Source organism: Megalobrama amblycephala, linkage group LG3, assembly GCF_018812025.1.
Source record: "Megalobrama amblycephala isolate DHTTF-2021 linkage group LG3, ASM1881202v1, whole genome shotgun sequence".
Classification (NCBI taxonomy): domain Eukaryota; kingdom Metazoa; phylum Chordata; class Actinopteri; order Cypriniformes; family Xenocyprididae; genus Megalobrama; species Megalobrama amblycephala.
The window spans coordinates 3,377,886-3,397,261 of NC_063046.1; the positions used below are offsets into that span (position 1 = coordinate 3,377,886).

The 19,376-nt window shown below is 38.3% G+C and overlaps 1 protein-coding gene across 2 annotated transcripts; it reads left to right on the forward strand.

Moving 5' to 3' along the window:
* The first annotated feature begins 1,551 nt into the window (after nucleotides 1–1,551).
* On the forward strand, nucleotides 1,552–13,062 carry LOC125264316. Of its 2 annotated transcripts, XM_048183556.1 has the most exons (9): nucleotides 1,552–2,155; nucleotides 2,319–2,464; nucleotides 9,951–10,233; nucleotides 10,316–10,461; nucleotides 11,119–11,392; nucleotides 11,511–11,650; nucleotides 12,264–12,355; nucleotides 12,733–12,829; nucleotides 12,931–13,062. In XM_048183556.1, exons 2-9 carry the CDS (start codon nucleotides 2,377–2,379, stop codon nucleotides 12,951–12,953), a joined length of 1,143 nt encoding a protein of 380 aa, XP_048039513.1. In that variant the 5' UTR covers nucleotides 1,552–2,155; nucleotides 2,319–2,376; the 3' UTR covers nucleotides 12,954–13,062. The 2 variants fall into 2 exon arrangements, with proteins under 2 accessions (XP_048039513.1, XP_048039512.1); XM_048183555.1 differs by lacking the exons at nucleotides 1,552–2,155; nucleotides 2,319–2,464 and having other exon boundaries at nucleotides 9,603–10,233.
* The last annotated feature ends 6,314 nt before the right edge of the window (nucleotides 13,063–19,376 follow it).

The window sequence follows — 19,376 nt, forward strand, 5'->3', positions numbered from 1 at the left end:
TGTGGTAGACATGAGTAATAAAGATTAGTTTGGCAAGATGCTTTAAAAATCCTCATTGAGACCTAATGGTCGATGGTGACAACTTTCTCTTTGTCCCTAAAACATTTTCCAGAGAACGCAGCACTATGGGGCAAAACTAGTCAGTCATCAGATTATGAAGACTGGGTATCTACACGTGCTATTGATGGTTTGCTCACCACCTGGGCCCACACCAAATTTGAGACTGACCCGTGGTGGAGAGTGGATCTACTGAAGGTATACAGAGTGAACAGAGTGACCATCACTAACAGAAACGATTTTGCTTCGAGGATAAACGGGGCAGTGATTCGCATCGGGAACTTCCCTGATGTCTACAACAACCCCATGTGAGGCTTTCTTTTGATTAATGTGGCTGCAGATGAACAGAACCTGATAACTAGGATATTGGCTATTAGTACTTTTAAAGTAAAATACTGTATTAATGACTTTTTCTGCATGACCATATTCTATATCCCTTGAAGGGTTAGTTCACCCAAAAATAAAAATTATCCCATAATTGACTCACGCTCAAGCCATCCTATGTGTTCAAAACGTTATTCTTTCAGTCAAACACAATCGGTGTTATGTTAAAAGTATTCTGGCTCTTCCAGGCTTCATCATGGGAGTGAATGGGGCTCAAGAATTTAAAGGCAAAGAAAGCACATCCATCCATCATAATTCAACTCCAGGGGGTTAATAAAGATTTAAGAGATTTTAAACTATAATCATTGACTTCTGGCAGCGGTCGTTTGCAAGTCGAGTTCCAGCAGAAGAGTGACCTCTGACTTGATGCATGATGTAGGATGTAGGAGTAGGATAAGCTTATGTGAGAGTAGACACCTCTTGCGGTTCAAACTAATAAGGCTGGGCAACAAACTTAAACTCCTCTAACATTATTCATTTAAGAATTCTTGTTTTAGACTTCTAATTTGTGACTGGTGATTTGTTTTGCTCTATCCTCTGCGCTTCTGATCAGGTCCACCGGAATCGCCTTACATACGGAAGCCAGTGATTCTAGTTTATAAATATGGATATTTTTCTTACAAAAACACATTACTTCTGGTGGATCCAAAATGGTCAATATTCATATTCATACATTTTATTCATATTTTATGTTAATAATTTATGGCTTATGATTTATCAATATTACTTTTGATTTCATATATTCATGTAATCCTAATCCATATATAATCCTCATCATATTTTCAAGTATTTACTTTTTATTGTACTCCTTTATGGTTATTATTCTTTTATATTTAAGAGTATGTGTGCTTGTTATATTCAATTATTTTTAAAGTATTCCAATGTGACAGGTCACGTTGACACATTTGTGGTTAGATATTGGACGTTTGCCAAGTACTGCAGAAGTGATGTTTTCAGAATGAGTTGCTCATTTGATCATGTACTTTTTATATCAAAACATGTCCGTTATTATTTCTTCTTACATGTGATAATGTAAGATCTGCACAATTCCCTTAAGGGTGTCAAAAGAACCCCTATATTTATTTTTGACACTTGTCCAGTCTATGACATAATGGGTAAATCCATTTGACCTTTTCTGATAAGAACAAAACATAAGTTTGAGTGGGATGTAAATTTCCCTATGCTTATGGTATAAAATGGACTGAGTCGTTGATAGTTTAGCTTTTTCCTTTGCTTTGCTTCCCTTTGCCTTTCTGCTTCTCCTCTTCTATCTCTCATTTCATTCTTCAAGTGTCTTCATTTTGTTCCTTCTTTCTGTATATTCTGATCTTCATCTATTAGATACAATACTCTGTATTTTACAATACTCTAAATTTTATTATTAATTATTAATTACTTAATTAATTTGTTTGTCTCTATAATTTTTAATTAATAAATTTGTTATTCCTCATTCAAATTTAATCTGACATAATCATTGCTGGACTGCCTGGATCTCATTATCTCAAGTTTTTGCATCAACTTCTTTCAGAAGGCCTTTATTAACCCCCATGGAGCCGTGTGGATTGTTTTTATGAGTCGTCAATTTTGGATTTCAAAATCACGGTTACTATTCACTCCAATTATAAAGCTTGGAAGAGCCAGAATATTATTTTAATATATTGTAACACTGATTGCGTTCATCTGAAAGAAGATGTACACCTAGGATGGCTTGAGGGTGAGTAAATCATGAGATAATTTTAATTTTTGGGTGAACTAACTCTTTAATTTTAATTTTATTTTATATAAACTTAATTGGGCAAAAGTCGTATGTTTAATAGTGAAAATTGGACTCTAAACCAAAGTGTGACCCCGATAACAGATGATCTCTGTGTCTGTAGATGTGGTGTAATTTCTACTCTTGCAGCCAGTGCCACGGCCACTTTCTCATGTGGCGGGATGGAGGGACGTTACATGGTTGTTCATATTCCTGGAGTTGAGGAGTTTCTTACTCTTTGTGAAGTTGGAGTTTACGGGTATTTGGCAGGTAATTCAATATTTAATGTAATATTTTTTATTACGCACCTCTCTGAAATGCTTGATTCTGAGGTCTGAGTTGCGTCATTCCGAGGTTTTTGTTAATGTCTCTCTCTCATTCGAACACACCTGCTGCCATCTTGCCTCTCAATTTTTGACTGTATTTTAAATTAAATCAGAGGACTTTCAGTAGGCCTATGTTAATATTGCTATAGTTTTTACGTTACGTTACGTTACGTTACGTTAATGGTAATAAATGTTTAAGATTTTTAAAATGGCTTCCTTTTAAATATATATTTTACATCCCCATCATTATTATGTGGTGAAAAGCTGTGTAATAAGTGGTAGATGTCCATCTTTGAACTTGTTTGTTTGTCTTGGCTCAAAGCTGCTTGCTAGCAACTGTTTTTCCTTGAGTAAGCTTTGTTCAATGAGCTAATGAAATATTTCAATTTGGGCTGTTGATTTAATGTGTAAATTAGATTAATTCATTGCAGTGAAAAATAATGTTAAAATGAACACATTTAATGCACTTGCCCCGCCCCCAGACCTATCATGTGACATCCCCTGGAAGAATATGTAGAAGATTTTTGTGAACTCTCTCTCACCTGGTTGACTTCGATGATATTTTGCGCTAAAGGACATTTTTTGTCATGGACTTAATGAACCCATTCGATCATGGATGCCAGGGGGGAAAATCCATTTCTCCCTGGCTCAGTACATTGACCATGCCCTTCTGTTGGGTGGATCCTCATTTACTGTAGGAGTTGCGGATAAGGACCCTCGCAACCCTACAGCATCCATCACACCAAAGAGTATGGAAGTAATTTAATGCCAAATGTTTTTGAAATAAAAAGCTTGTTGAATTGCACTAATTGAAAAAAAATATGCATTACATTAGCTGTGCTTGCATTTTGATGCACTGTATTTTTAAGGCTTGCATTTTTATGGGCTGAAATTCAACATTGTCATATATTTAAGCTGTGAATATTTCAATTAAAAATATTTCACACACATTTTCATTATTAAAAATTCAATAATTTATATTCACCTTTCAGATTTCACTTCCAAAATATTCATTCTGTTTAAAAATACAACCTATAAAATTCGACTAGCAATTTTCAGTCCATTTTATTTCACTTTTCAAATTCGCTTCCACAAATTCAGTGGGTCAAATTCGGCAGAAAATTCAACATTTCACATCCGGGAACTGCAGAAAAAGCAGTAGAGTGCCGATGCATGATATCCATCTGCTGTTAGTCTTCTTCACCAGCAGGTGCCGCTAGCAGCTGTTTACAAAGACGAGCAACGGCTAGTAAGTCATCATTCATTCATAAAAACGGATTTACAGACTTAGAGCAAGCGGTAAGTGAATGTGTGATGATTATCAGGGCCAGTATAAATGCAGAAAAGCTGATAAAGACACAAAAAGCTGCATTTATGTTTAATTCAGTGTCTTTACGGTTAATTTCCCTGTGTAGGCTATAGCTTTCTCTAGTGAACAAGATAACATTATTGCCCGATGCTGTACAGATCAAACGTAAAATCTGAGGTAGACAAATATTTCTCTCTGTTGTTTAGTTTCCTTAACTTTATATCGCGGCGCTGTGTCATAATACTAGGATTTCCCTCATTCATCATAGGATTCCCCCTGCCATCAGGACATATACCGTAATTCCTCAAATAAAAACCGGTAGTCAAATAAACGCCGGGCCTCTGATAGTGGCCGGGGGCGTGGTCAACACGGACAAATAAAGGCCGGTCTTAAATAAAGGCCGGGGGAAAATTTGTGTGGATAATCTCCTAAGTGCCTTTCATATAATGTACAGGTGTCAATAGATGGCAGTAGCAACATTGGATTTAACACGTGTCTCATTTAGTGCCAGTGACGGACTTTTCAACAACTTTATTGAAAACGAACTTCAGGAGCATGGCACCCAGACGAAAATTTGAATTAAAATTTAAACAAAGAGTTTTAAAGTATGCAGAGGAAAACTCGGGTGAAAAAGCTGCGAGATATTTCGACATTGACCCCAGGAGAATCCGATATTGGAAGAAACAGAAGGATGAGCTGACAAGATTAGCCGACAAAACCAGAGCACGGCTAGTTGGAGGTGGGAGGAAAAAAGTTAGCCTGGAGCTAGAAACAATGCTACCTGACTGGATCTACTCCATGCGGGACAAACACAACCGAGTATCAAGAAAAATGATACAAAATAAAGCGTTGGAGATCTACAGTTCTGTGAGTGATGGAGGAGATTTGTTTGTGGCTAGCAGGGGTTGGCTACAAAGATTTCTACAGCGCAATGGTTTCTCACTTCGACGTCGCACCACCATGGCCCAGAAAGACCCAGATCTACTAACTGAGAAACTTGTTTCGTACGTTGACTACGTTAGCAAGGCTGTCAGTTCTAAAAAGATTTTAGAAAAGGACATCATTGCAATGGACGAGACTGCAGTTTGGTTCGATATGGTGTCTCCCTCTACTGTTGACACACGAGGAGCAAAGAGTGTGGCTCTAAAAACCACAGGACACGAAAAAAGCCATCTTACCGTTGTCCTCGCTGGCAAAGCCGACGGCACCAAACTGAAGCCTTATATTGTTTTTAAAGGGGCTATTCGTGAAGTGAAGGCGATGCAGCAGCAGATCTCCAGCGCAGTAATCACCACTTCTGTGAATGGCTGGATGAATGACGCTCTCACGGCTGACTGGCTGAAGTCTGTGGTGGGAAAATTCAACTTCACCCCGCGGCTGCTGGCGTGGGACTCGTACCGCTGCCACATCAGTGCCGCCACCAAAGAGGAACTAAAATGTGGCTACAATATCACAACAGCGGTGATCCCGGGAGGCTGCACTAAATATATCCAAGCCCCCGATGTGATGTGGAACCAACCCTTCAAGGCGAGCCTGCACAATGCCTACGATCAGTGGATGGCAGGGGATGCAGATAAGGAGTACACAGCCGGAGGTAACTTAAAAGCCCCCGCCCGACGCCTGCTTGTGGACTGGGTGGTCGCCGCCTGGGACAAACTGGACGTGGATATGATCAAAAAGTCTTTCAAAGTTTGTGGACTGTCTGTGAAAACTGACGGGAGCGAAGATGATGTCATCCTCTGCTTCAGGGAGGGACAGCCTTGCGCCGCTGGAAGGGAGGCGCTCGATCAGGTCCGACAGCAGGGCCGGGAGAACCGGCGCGAAGCACTTCAGGACGAGGAAGATGAAGAGGAGCTGTTCAACAATGAACTTGTAGTTCTTGATGATGGTGATTTTGAGGAGGAGGACTGACCACCAAATATTTTGTTATGGGTAATTACACCGTTTCATTTATCAAGTTAAGCTGCGACGATGTTATTTTTAAGCAATTTTGTTCGGATTTTGCTTGCAGCAGAATGTTATTGGATACCAGCAGTTGACTGCTGTCAGGACTTTTGTCTTTTGACTTTAATCAAAGTTACGGTATCCAGAGTAGCGTTACTTCAGATTTGTTGTTGTTGTTTTCATACCGATAATAACTTATGTGTAGCTCTGAGGAAACATTGATTTTTTTTTTTTTTTTGTCATGTTCATGCTGGTTATAGATACCGTCTGTAACGTTAATCAGATACTGGTGTGCTGCAAACCAGCAATGCGTTTTACATATGCTCTTGTTGATCTACCAGCAATACTGTACGTTAGCACCTGTATTTGAAATAAACACTCTGTACATTTACAGGGTTCAAACTGACACAATGGTGGTGTTTGATTTCCATAATTCTGACCCAAATTGCTTTGTCGCCCTTCTGGCTGTTGTTGTATATGGTGATATTTTTGTAAATATTTCTTAAATTAATTATCTCTGTCCACTGGAACGCTATCGCTTTTAATTTAAAACGGTTTATTTAAAACAATTATTTATCAAACAGATGGAATTAGAAATAAAGGCCTGCCTCTAATAAAAGCCTGCTTCAAATAAAAGCCTGTTACCTTCTGCAGATCAGGTAAATAAAGGCCCCGGTTTTTATTTGAGGAATTACGGTAAGTTAAAACTCTTAACACAGCTTAATGGACTCGAACAGAGATATAAAAGACCAAACTCGCACCTCATTTTTGATGTAAGTTATACTATAGAGGCTCCAAGAAAGCAAATACTGGTATAAAGTTAGTTTGACGCTGAACGTTTGATATTCGCAAATTTAGGGACCGTCTCTAAAGTTACGACATTGGTATTCACGTTTCTACCTTCAATAGCGTTTAAAGATAGCCTGGGTGCCAGCCCGAACTCCGCCCACAACATTTTTTGGGAATATTTCATATTCTGACTAGAATTGAGTATGACCACGTCAGGCTAGTTTAAAGAGAATGACGTAGTCACGAAACCAACTGTAAATTGTTCATCTTGGTGTCAGGTATAATGCAAACATTTTAGATTTTTGATGTTTATTCAAATAAAAGGTAACACTTTATATTAACTAGTTAATATGAACTGCACTTCTACAGCACTTATTAATCTTTGTTAATGTTAATTCCAGCATTTACTAATACATTATTAAAATCAAGAGTTGTATTAACATTAGTTAATGCACTGTGAACTAACATGAACAATGAACTGCTGTATGTTTATTAACGTTAACAAAGATTAACAAATACAGTAACAAATGAATTGCTCATGGATAGTTCACGTTTGTTAATACATTATGAATCTTACTGTAAAGTGTTCCCAGATAAACTGTCAAGTAATATGTAAATATTGCTAAGTATTTCACTACTATATGGGATCATACAAAAAAATGCCACAATTTAAAGCTCAATAGCATGTGAAGAGAATGTTTTACAATCACAAAACCAACTGTAAAGTGTTCATCTAGGTGTCAGGTCGAACAGTGATGCGACCTCTCTCTCTCTCTCTCACACACACACACACACACAACTCAAAGTACATGCACATATGCTTTTTTTTTTTTTTTTTACACATTCATCACACAATTAGTTCTGCTTAGTTCATTTTATTTTTCCTGCTCATATAAATGCTTTGGCAACACAATGTAACATTTGTATAAGCAGGATAATATATGATCAGGTAAAATAAAAATGAAAAAAGTAGAACGAATTGTGTGATGAACGTGTAAAAAAAAGAAAAAAAAAAAAAAAAGAGAGAGAGAAATAGTATATATGGATGTACTTTGAGTGAGGTGTGTTTGAATATGTGCATGTCTACAAGAGTTTGGTAGAAGGTAGAAACGTGAATACCAATGTTGTAACTTTAGAGACGGTCCCTAAATTTGCGAATATCAAACGTTCAGCGTCAAACTAACTTTATGCCAGTATCTGCTTTATAGTATAACTTAGCCTCTATAGTATAACTTAAATAAAAAATGAGGTGCGAGTTTGGTCTTTTATATCTCTGTTCGAGTCCATTAAGCTGTGTTAAGAGTTTTATATGTCCTGATGGCAGGGGGAATCCTATGACGAATGAGGGAAATCCTAGTAGGCTATTACAACACAGCGCCGCGATATAAAGTTAAGGAAAATAAACAACAGAAAGAAATATTTTTCTACCTCAGATTTAACGTTTGATCTGTACACCAGCATCGGGCGATAACGTTATCTTGTTTACTAGAGAAAGCTATAGCCTACACAGGGAAATTAACCGTAAAGACACTGAATTAAAAATAAATGCAGCTTGTGTGTCTTTATCAGCTTTTCTGCATTTATACTGGCCCTGATAATCATCACACATTCACTTACCACTTGCTCTAATTCTGTAAATCCGTTTTTATGAATGAATGATGACTTACTAGCTGTTGCTCGTCTTTGTAAACAGCTGCTAGCGGCACCTGCTGGTGAAGAAGACTAACAGCAGATGGATATCATGCATCGGCACTCTACTGCTTTTCCTGCAGTTCCCGGATGTGAAATGTTGAATTTTCTGCCGAATTTGACCCACTGAATTTGTGGAAGCGAATTTGAAAAGCGAAATAAAATGGACTGAAAATTGCTAGTCGAATTTTATAGGTTGTATTTTTAAACAGGATGAATATTTTGGAAGTGAAATCTGAAAGGTGAATATAAATTATTGAATTTTTAATAATGAAAATGTGTGTGAAATATTTTTAATTGAAATATTCACAGCTTAAATATACGACCATGTTGAATTTCAGCCAATAAAAATGCAAGCCTTAAAGATACAGTGCATCAAAATGCAAGCACAGCTAATGTAATGCATATTTTTTTTCAGTTAGTGCAATTCAACAAGCTTTTTATTTCAAAAACATTTGGCATTAATTTACTTCCATAAAAGAGTCTCCACATCCCATCCATCATGTCAGGAGTTGTTCACGTCGCCACGCCAAGTCCAGTTCACTCCAAGCCAGCCAGGTCAGTTTCTTTTCACGTCATGCCTACCAAGTCAAAAACTGCTCACGTCGGACCTGCCCTACCAGAGACTGTTCACGTTATGCTAGCCAGATCAGTGCCTGTTCACGTGATGCCTTCTAAGCCACAGACTGTTCACACCGTGTCTGCCAAGCCAAGGTCTGTTCCTGTCATGCCTCCCAGATCAGGGCCTGTTCATGCCATGCTTGCCACGCCTGCCACGCCAGGACCTGTTCACGCCATGCTTGCCCCGCCTGCCAAGCTAGGGCCTGCTCCCGCCAGGGCCTGCTCCCACCATGCCTGCCACGCCAGTACCTGCTCCCAACAACGCCTGCCACGCCAGGGCCTGCTCCCAGCGTCTTGTGGGCTGCACACACATCTGCTCCAGCCCCTGACCAGTGTCCAGAGGGGACTCCAACCCCTGACCAGTGTTCAGAGACGGCTACCACACCTGAGCCTCATCTTGCCACGGCTGCCACGCCAGAACCTCGTCTTGCCACAGCTGCCACGCCAGAACCTCGTCTTGCCACGGCTGCCACGGCTGCCATGCCAGAGCCTCACCATCCCACGCTAGAGCCTCGCCATCCCATGCTGGAGCCTCTTCATGCCACGGCTGCCACACTTGCCATGCCAGAGCCTTGTCACACCAAGGCTGCCACAGCAGAGCCCCCTCACTTCACGTCTGCCCAAGTTTCCCCTCCTGTCGGGAGCCGCCTTTAGAGGGGGGATCTGTCACGTATGTTTTGGTTTTGTGTTTATGTTTATGATGTCTCTTATTTTGTAGTTTGATTCATGTTGCTTGTTTGTGTCATGCTTCCCTTGCTCCTCATGTTCTCCCTTAGTCTATGTGTCATGTTCTCATTGGTTATGGTCATGTGTTTCTGAGTTCTGTTCTGTCATTTGTTCTCTTGTTCCTTGTGTCACTTCCCCATTGGTTGCCATAGTCATGTGTTCTCTTAGCTCTTGTATTTAAAGCCATTGTCTTCCCCATGTTACTTTGTCGTGAATTGAGTTAACATCTCACAATTCTGACTTTTTTCTTTTTATTCCATGGCAGAAATAAGCATAGAAATCTTATTCATACACACGCTTGTTCAAATTGTGCATATAGATGGGTCACTACAGGTTTTTATTAATTTGTCAGGAAATCGGGCAGTAGGAGCCGCTGCTTCACAGTCGTCAACATCTTCTGGGAGCTGGTCTGCAGAAAAGGCCATTGACAGTAATCGAGGTCTCCAGCAGTTGAGTACATCATGTTCATCAACCCTTAATGAGACTAACCCATGGTGGAGGCTGGATCTGCGTGATGTGTACAGAGTTAGAGAAGTGGTCGTCACTAACAGAAAACACTGCTGTGCAGAACAAATAAACGGAGCGGAGATTCACATCGGAAACTCTTTGGAAAACAACGGCACCAACAATCCCATGTGAGACTCTTGAGTTTGAGTACAAATGTGAATATATGACAGTATCTTTATCTACTTCATCAGTTTCTCTCTCTGTCTGTAGATGTGCTGTTATTCCTGCTATTCCAGCAGGAGAGTCCTACAACTACACATGTAATGAGATGGAGGGACGTTATGTGAATGTTTATATTCCTGGTGATCAAAAGGTTCTTTCTCTTTGTGAGGTTGGAGTCTATGGGTATTTGGCAGGTAATTCATGCCATAGATAAATCTTGCTTTAAAAGGATAGTTCACCAAAACTGAAAATTATACTTTATTCATGCTCATGTCCTTCCAAACTAGTAAGACTGTATTCATGCTTTGATAATCTCTTACATACAAATTATTCTGACAGATGTATTCTTGTGAAGAAGGATTGTGTTTGTTAATGCTAACCTCAGGAATTTGGAAAAATCAGTATAGGAAGCAAAAAATGCATTCATTGGATTCATTTTTAACACGTTAAACAGTCCACATCAATCGCATAAATTAACGTTCAATTATCCAGCAATAATTGAAACAATTTTCATTCCAAATGAGTGTTATTGAAAATGGAGATAGTTTATTGAAAGAAAAAGTAAAACTATTAATCCCTTAAGGGGAAAATTCCATGCCAGACTTGAAATACAGGCCCTCAAAAGAACAAGCATGCATGTTATAATTTCAATAAACAATCTATATATATATATATATATATATATATATATATATATATCATATTGCTTGTATTTTAGGATTTGTCTTCTGTGTTCCATTTGACCTGTGCCTTGTTCGTTACCTTGTTAATAATCTTGCGTGCTCCTTTGTTTGACTGTTTTTATATCCTCATTTAGCTTCTATATATAGATTTTTGCCTAAATTTTCTAGAAAATCTAGCAGTAGATGGATCTGCTACACAGTCGTCAACATCTGGGGACTGGTTTGCTGAAAAGGCAGTTGATCGAGGTCTCCAGCAGTTGTACACGGGATGCTCGTCAACTCTTTATGAGACTAACCCATGGTGGAGGCTGGATCTGCATCATATTTACAGAATTAGCAAAGTGGTCGTCACTAACAGAAAAGACTGCTGTGCAGAACAAATAAACAGCGCTGAGATTCGCATCGGAAACTCTTTGGAGAACAATGGCACCAACAATCCCATGTGAGACTCTTGAGGTTGAAAGAATGTGAGACATTGAGCACAAATGGAAGAATTAATGTGAATTTGAAGATATGACAGTATCTTTATATCCTTAATCAGTTTCTCTCTGTGTCTGTAGATGTGCTGTTATTCCTGATATTCCAGCAGGCAAGTCCTCCAGCTACTCATGTAATGGGATGGAGGGACGTTATGTGAATCTGATCATTCCTGGAAACATGAAGTTACTCACTCTTTGTGAGATGAAGGTCTTTGGAGAAGGTACATCAGTCATATTGGTTTATAATATAAGATAATAATAATGTCTTCACATACATCATATATGTTGTCACTGAGATGCAGTGAGGAGCGTGGATATGTTTTAATATATGCAAGCTCAAGTAAATTATGTGTACAATCCAAACTTGTGGTCCAAAGACTTTTCGTCATCTTCGAAACACAAATGAAAATCTTTTTGATGAAAATTGAGAGCTCTCTGTCCCTCTATTGACAGCTATGCAACTATCACTTTAACTCTTAAAGGGATAGTTCACCCAAAAATGAAAATTTGATGTTTATCTGCTTACCCCCAGCACATCCAAGATGTAGGTGACTTTGTTTCTTCAGTAGAACACAAATGATGATTTTTAACTCCAACCGTTGCCGTCTGTCAGTCAAATAATGCTAGTGGATGGGAACTTCTACTATAAGAGTAAATAACACTTGCATAGACAAGTCCAAATTAAACCCTGCAGCTCGTGACGACACATTGATGTCCTAAGACACAAAACGATCGGTTTGTGCGATAAACCGAACAGTATTTATATCATTTTTTAACTCTAATACACCACTATGTCCAACTTTTATTTACATGTATGAATGTATCTTTGTTTAGGTCCTGATTTAAAAAGATCATTTGTAAAGATGCAGTTTAACTCCAGCAATGATTTGACCAACCCTTCAATGAGAGAAAACATTCTGAAACAGGTGAGAGAAAGAAACATATTCAACTTTCATGATTATTGTAAAATACCAGCTGCTTTTTTAAAGAGACTCTGTAGTCTCTTTGTAGTTTGTGAGATGCACTTGAAATGAAACGCAATGAAACCTTTAAAATGTTCACAAAAACATTTATGATTTATGATTTATTTTGAAATGTTTTTTGCTGAATTTACCTGAATAAAGTTTGACTGTTTTTAAAATGAATGTTAGATTTCTGTGTAAACACAGTATAATTGTAGATGTACTAATTTTGTCCATTACTTCATATGTAGAAACCTGCAATGTTTTAAGCAACTTCTTTTAGACATGAAGATTTGTGTTTATCATATTCCAGTCTAAATCATTTCAGTATGAATTTTCAGTTGGGATCTGCTCTGGCTGATAGAGGATACACAGATGTGACACTGAGATGGTCTCAAGCTCCTAAAAAGGTGATCCAGAAAGTGAACACTGATAAACGTGAGTCTGTTTTCACAACCAACTTATGAAATAATAAGCTGCACAAATAGGAATGATTAAATTATTATGATATGTAAAAAGCAAATATGTTTTATTTACAGGTCGTTGTGGTAAAGAAAATTAATACTCTGGAAATCAGCCATGAGGAACATGATAATTCAGGAACATGATAATTCACTGAATTCTCATTAATTAAAGACAAACTCACATTATGAAATAAATGTATTTCTCTAGTTCATGTTGGCCACAATTATTGGCACCCAATTATTGCAATGTCCTTTTCCCAAGATAACGGCTCTGAGTTTTCTCCTATAATGCCTAATGAGTTTGGAGAACACCTGACAAGAGAGCAGAGATCATTGCTTTATGATCTTCCTACAGATCCTTCAGATTCCCAGATCCATGTTGGTGCTTCTTCTCTTCAGTTCACTCCACTCATTTTCTATAGGGTTCAGGTCAGGGGACTGGGACGACCATGGCAGAAGCTTCATTTTGTGCTCAGTGACACATTTTTGTGTTTGTTTTGGATCATTGTCCTTATGGAAGATCAAATCATGGCCCATTATAAGATTTCTAGCAGGAGCGGTCAGGTTTTTTTTTTTTTTCTTTCATTTTTTTTTTTTTTTTATCTGTTGGTATTTGATAGAATCCATGATATCATGTATCTGAACAAGATGTCCAGGCCTACAATATTAAAGATAGAGCAGTATATTTAACTGTGGACAGGGGGTACTTTTTTTCTATGTGTGCACCAAATCCATCTGGTGGGATGGAAAAGCTTTTTTTTTTTTTTATTTCATCTGACTATAAAAGCTGGTCTAGTTTGAAGTTCCAGTCTTGTCTGACAACTGAATATGCTGGAGATTGTTTCTGGATGAGAGCAGGGGATTTTTCTTGTATATATATATATATATATATATATATATATATATATATATATATAAATATATATAAATATATATATATATATTTATTTATATTTATTTATATATATATATTTATATATATATATATATATATATATATATATATATATATATATATATTTAGGCTTTCTGAGACTCAAGACTTGAATAATCCCTGTAATTCTCCAGCTGTGATCCTCTCTTCCAGGCAGATTTGTAACATCTTTAGTTGATTGGAACTTCTTAATTATTGCCCTGATGGTGGAAATGGGGATTTTCAATGTTTTAGCTATTTTCTTTCAGCTACTTTATATTTTGTGAAGCTCAACAATCTTATGCTGCACATCAGAACTATATTCTTTGGTTTATATTTTGGCCTTTGTGTTTCCTCATGTTTATACTCCTGTGGAACAGGAAGTCATGGCTGGACAATTTCATGTTCATGATCACCTGATGTGCTAAAAAAATGTAAATATGAATGGGAATATACTTCAGAAATATTTTACTCATAAAAAATTCTAGGGGTGCCAATAATTGTGGCCAAAAAAAAACAAACATAAAACAACATTGCAAAGAACAACATGAAAATGAGTAAAGAAATACTCCTTTCGGCTTTCAGAACATTGATCTGATCAAGGGGTGCGTTTCCCAAACAATGATGTAACTTGCTGCTGAACTACCATAGTACAATGCATCGTTGAACAAATCAACTAGCTAGTCACGACTGTTTCCCGAAACCGTTTTGTCGCAAACTTGAAGTTCAACCACGTTGGTGAATGACGTCACGCAGGTGGGGAGTAATAACTTCTTTAAATGAATCCGTTTGAGATCAAATTAATGCTAGAATTTCTGCTGTAAATTACGGACATGGCATTAGAGGACTAATTCTCATTTTCCTCAGTTATTTTGCTTTATTTCCACATTCAATCATAGGCTCGTTCTTACGTACTCTCACCGGACATGTTATCCCTCTCTCCAGCATCCCCTCTTCTGTGCTTCTCAGAGAAAATGGAGGAACTGGTGTATGCTGGAACCAAACTATCCCACTCTTTTGCTGCGAGCCCCCAGATATCAACAAAAAAGCGAGCCCCGAAAACCACTAAAGCCTGTGGGCCCAACTCGACCTCCCCCTCCTCCTGTGAGATCTCTTCGGCCCCTGCCACAACACCAGGGCCCTCACCCTCCTCCATCTGTTCTAGGTGAACCAAAAACAACCGATAACAGCTCTCAGTGATGTGTGTCGGGTCCCCGCTATGATAACAGTGACTTTATCAAATGTTTACAGAACAAGCGGGAACCCAGTGTGCCTGTTGCTTTCTCTATTTCTGTTTTATTACGTGATAGAAAGCCTAAGGCCTTCTCAAACCGTCTGGCAAACCCATTTAATCTGCTACCTATTACACGTGAAACTAAGATAACTGTAGAGACAAAAAGTAAGACTGTTAAGTTAGCACTTTTAAACATCCGTTCACTTAAAAAAAAAAAAAACACTTCTAGTCAATGACTTAATAACCACAAACAACCTAGATTTTATGCTTCTAAATGAAACATGGCTTGAAGACAGCTGCAGTGCAACAATCCTGAATGAAACAGCCCCTCCTAACTTTACTTTTATGAGTGTCTGCAGAGCTGTTAGGAGAGGTGGAGGTGTAGATGCTCTATTTAAAGATGCAAGCAAGTGTCATTTGGTGATTACTTGTCTTTCGAATACTTGGGTATTGTGTTAAAAGGTGCTCCTCGCATTCTACTTATAGTTATTTACAGGCCTCCAAAATACTCTCCAGCCTTTGTGGAGGTCTTTACAGAACTGTTATCAGCAATTTCCTCAGAGTTTGACTGTTTTGCTATTACTGGGGATTTTAACATCCACATAGAAAATGCAGAATCCAATATGGCAAAAAGAAATCCTAACAGTTTTGAATACTTTTCATCTGACTCAGCATGTACATGGACCTACTCACAATCGTGGACACACTCTAGATTTAATTATCAGTAAGGGTTTAAACATTTCATCCATTGTCATTAAGGATGTAGCACTATCTGATCATTTCTGTATTTTCTTTGATATATTGATCTCTCCGACTGTTGAAGTTAGATCTATCTTGGTCAAAAAGCGATGCTTAAATGAGAATACTAGTGCACTGTTTATGAAGGCTATATCTTTAACACAAGCATATCTTCAGACTCTGTTGATTTTCTCCTTGATTCTTTTAACTCAAAAGTACAGAATGTTATTGATAACATTGCTCCTGTGAAAGTCAGGAAGAAAAGTGGCAGACAAAAAGCACCATGGAGAAACTCAACAGCAGTGCAAAATATGAAAAGATAATGCAGAAAAGCTGAGCGCATGTGGCGAAAGACAAAACTTAAAATCCACTATAACATCTATAAAGATAACCTTCATGCTTTTAATGTGGAACTAGGCAAAGCTAGACAGACCTTCTTCTCAAATATTATAAACAGAAACTTAAACAACACCCGCACTCTTTTTGCTACTGTAGAGAGACTAACAAACCCCCCAATCAGATTCCCAGTGAAATGCTCTCAGACAGCAAATGCTGTGAGTTTGCTTCCTTCTTCTCTGAGAAAATTAATAATATCAGAAAGGCAATCAGCACATCCTTGAGCTGCACTGGGGTAAAACAGATCAGATCACAACCTCAGAAAGTAGCTATTATGTCTGTTTTCGAAGCAATTGATGGCAAAAGTTTGGAAGAAACAGTACAGCACCTTAAAACATCAACCTGCGCCCTTGACACACTTCCCACATCTTTTTTCAAAAGCGTGTTTAACTGTTTAGAAGCAGATCTCCTAGAAGTGGTAAACGCCTCACTTCTCTCTGGGACTTTTCCAAAATCCCTGAAAACTGCAGTTGTTAAGCCCCTCCTGAAAAAGAGCAATCTGGATAACACCATATTGAGCAACTACAGACCAATCTCAGATCTTCCTTTCATAGGCAAGATCATTGAAAAAGTTGTTTTCAATCAGATAAACAAGTTCTTAAGCTTGAATGGATATTTTGACAACTTTCAATCTGGTTTCCGACTGCATCACAGCACAGAGACGGCGCTCATAAAGATAATAAATGATATTTGCCTAAACACAGATTCAGGTAAATTATCAGTGCTGGTTCTACTCGACCTCAGTGCTGCATTTGACACTGTCGATCACAACATACTTCTTGACAGGCTGGAAAACTGGGTTGGGCTTTCTGGGATGGTCCTTAAATGGTTCAGGTCATACATAGGGAGAGGTTATTATGTGAGTATTGGTGACCATAAGTCTGAGTGGACATCCATGACATGCGGAGTCCCTCAAGGTTCAATACTTGCACCCCTCCTGTTCAACCTATATATACTGCCACTGAGCCAAATAATGAGAAAGAACCAAATTGCATATCACAGCTATGCAGATGACACCCAGATTAACCTAGCCCTATCACCTAACGACTACAGCCCCATTGACTCCCTGTGCCAGTGCATTGATGAAATTAAAAACTGGATATGCCTAAACTTCCTTCAGTTAAACAAAGACAAAACTGAAGTCATTGTGTTTGGAAACAAAGATGAAGTTCTCAAAGTGAACATGTACCTTCACTCTAGAGGTCAAACAACTAAAAATCAAGTCAGGAATCTTGGTGTAATTTTGGAGTCAGACCTGAGTTTCATTAGCCATGTAAAGACAGTAACTAAACCAGCATACTATCATCTCAAAAATATTGCAAGAATTAGATGCTTTGTCTCCAGTCAAGACTTAGAGAAACTTGTTCATGCTTTCATCACCAGCAGGGTGGATTATTGTAATGGGCTCCTCACTGGTCTTCCCAAAAAGAGGAAGACAGCTGCAGCTCATACAGAACGCTGCTGCCAGGATTCTGAGCAGAACCAGAAAACATGAACACATCACACCAGTCCTCAGGTCCTTGCACTGGCTTCCAGTTGCATTTAGAATTGATTTTAAAGTACTGTTACTTGTTTATAAATCACTCAATGGCCTAGGACCTCAATACATTGCAGATATGCTCATAGAATATAAACCTAAAAGATCACTCAGATCAATAGCATCACATCAGTTAGAAATACCAAGGGTTCACTCAAAGCAAGGAGAGTCTGCTTTTAGCTGTTACACCAGCCGCAGCTGGAACCAGCTTCCTGAAGAGATCAGGTGTGCTCCAACAGTAGCCACATTCAAATCCAGACTCAAAACATATCTTTTTATCTATGCATTTGCTGACTGAGCACTGTGCTATGTCCGAACTGTTTGCATTTTATTTTATACGTATTATCTTTTTATTCTTTTAATTCCTTTTCCTGTTTTTATTTAATTTTTTATGTATTTTATATCTTTTATGTATCATCTTGTTATTTATGACTTTTAAAGGTCCCGTTCTTCGTGATCCCATGTTTCAAACTTTAGTTAGTGTGTAATGTTGTTTGAGTATAAATAAAATCTGTAAAATTTTAAAGCTCAAAGTTCAATGCCAAGCGAGATATTTTATTTAACAGAAGTCGCCTACATCGAACGGCCAGTTTGGACTACATCCCTCTACTTCCTTCTTTAATGACGTCACTAAAACAGTTTTTTGACTAACCTCCGCCCACAGGAATACACAAGAGTTGCGTTTGTAGAGTGTGTTTGTCGCCATGTCGTCGAAACGCTGTTATTTTCATCCCGCAGTCCAATCACCGGGTCTGATTCCGGCTCAAATTGATAGGGTAAAATTAAAGACATGTTTACAATAACACTGAGCACATGCATCTCCACGTTATAGTAAGAGGCGTGACCTTTCCGGGCAAGATGCGCTAAACTGCTGTCGAATCACAACACAGGAACCGCTGGCACAATCAGAACTCGTTACGTATTTCTGAAGGAGGGACTTCATAGAACAAGGAAGTCATCAGCCCGTTTTTATGACAGTGGAAACAGCGGTATACAGATAAGTAAATTATGTGAAAAATACGGTGTTTTTTTACACGCGAAACATGAACACATGTTATATTGCACACTATAAACACAATCAAAGCTTCAAAAAACCACGAAAAAACGGGACCTTTAATGCATTTTAAATATTGCTGTCTGGTTGAAAGAGCTGGGAGAATTAGGAAGAAAGTGATTAGGTTAAAATTTGGGGGACAAACCATGGGGAAATTTGAGCTGTGGTGCATGGTTAAGATATCTCTGGATTACAGTCAGGACACTTTACAAAGGGGGAAATTTAAACTGCGTTGCATAGATAAGATATCTCCGGAAGGGGGATTAGGGCTGTGTGGTGCAGTTTGAGGTGTCTTGGCAAAAGGGGAGATTGAAACTTTATCAGTTTGAAGTGCCTTAACAGGTAGCTGTCCTGTCGTGTGAGGAAGATCCATTTAGATCTGCTCTGATGGATAGATCCGTTTAGATCCACTCTGACAGACAACAACAACAACAATAACAAAACTCCCTAAGATTTCCTAGCTCATCCATCCAAAATTCATAACAAAATTCACTGTTTTTACTGTTATTTCTATTCTTTATGTTCTATTTTTATTATTATTCTTTATGTAAAGCACTTTGAATTACCATTGTGTATGAAATGTGCTATACAAATAAAATTGCCTTGCCTTGCCTAGAGCTATAATCATATCAACATCATATTTGGTCAG

What these genes read in the sequence shown, in the direction of transcription:
- LOC125264316 (XM_048183555.1), top strand. Translation starts at nt 9,857, where the DNA reads ATGGCAGAAATAAGCATAGAAATCTTATTCATACACACGCTTGTTCAA. An exon ending in GATGAAGGTCTTTGGAGAAG is followed by an intron (nt 11,651 to 12,263) that starts GTACATCAGTCA and finishes ATCTTTGTTTAG; the next exon opens with GTCCTGATTTAAAAAGATCA. An exon ending in GAAAGTGAACACTGATAAAC is followed by an intron (nt 12,830 to 12,930) that starts GTGAGTCTGTTT and finishes TTTTATTTACAG; the next exon opens with GTCGTTGTGGTAAAGAAAAT.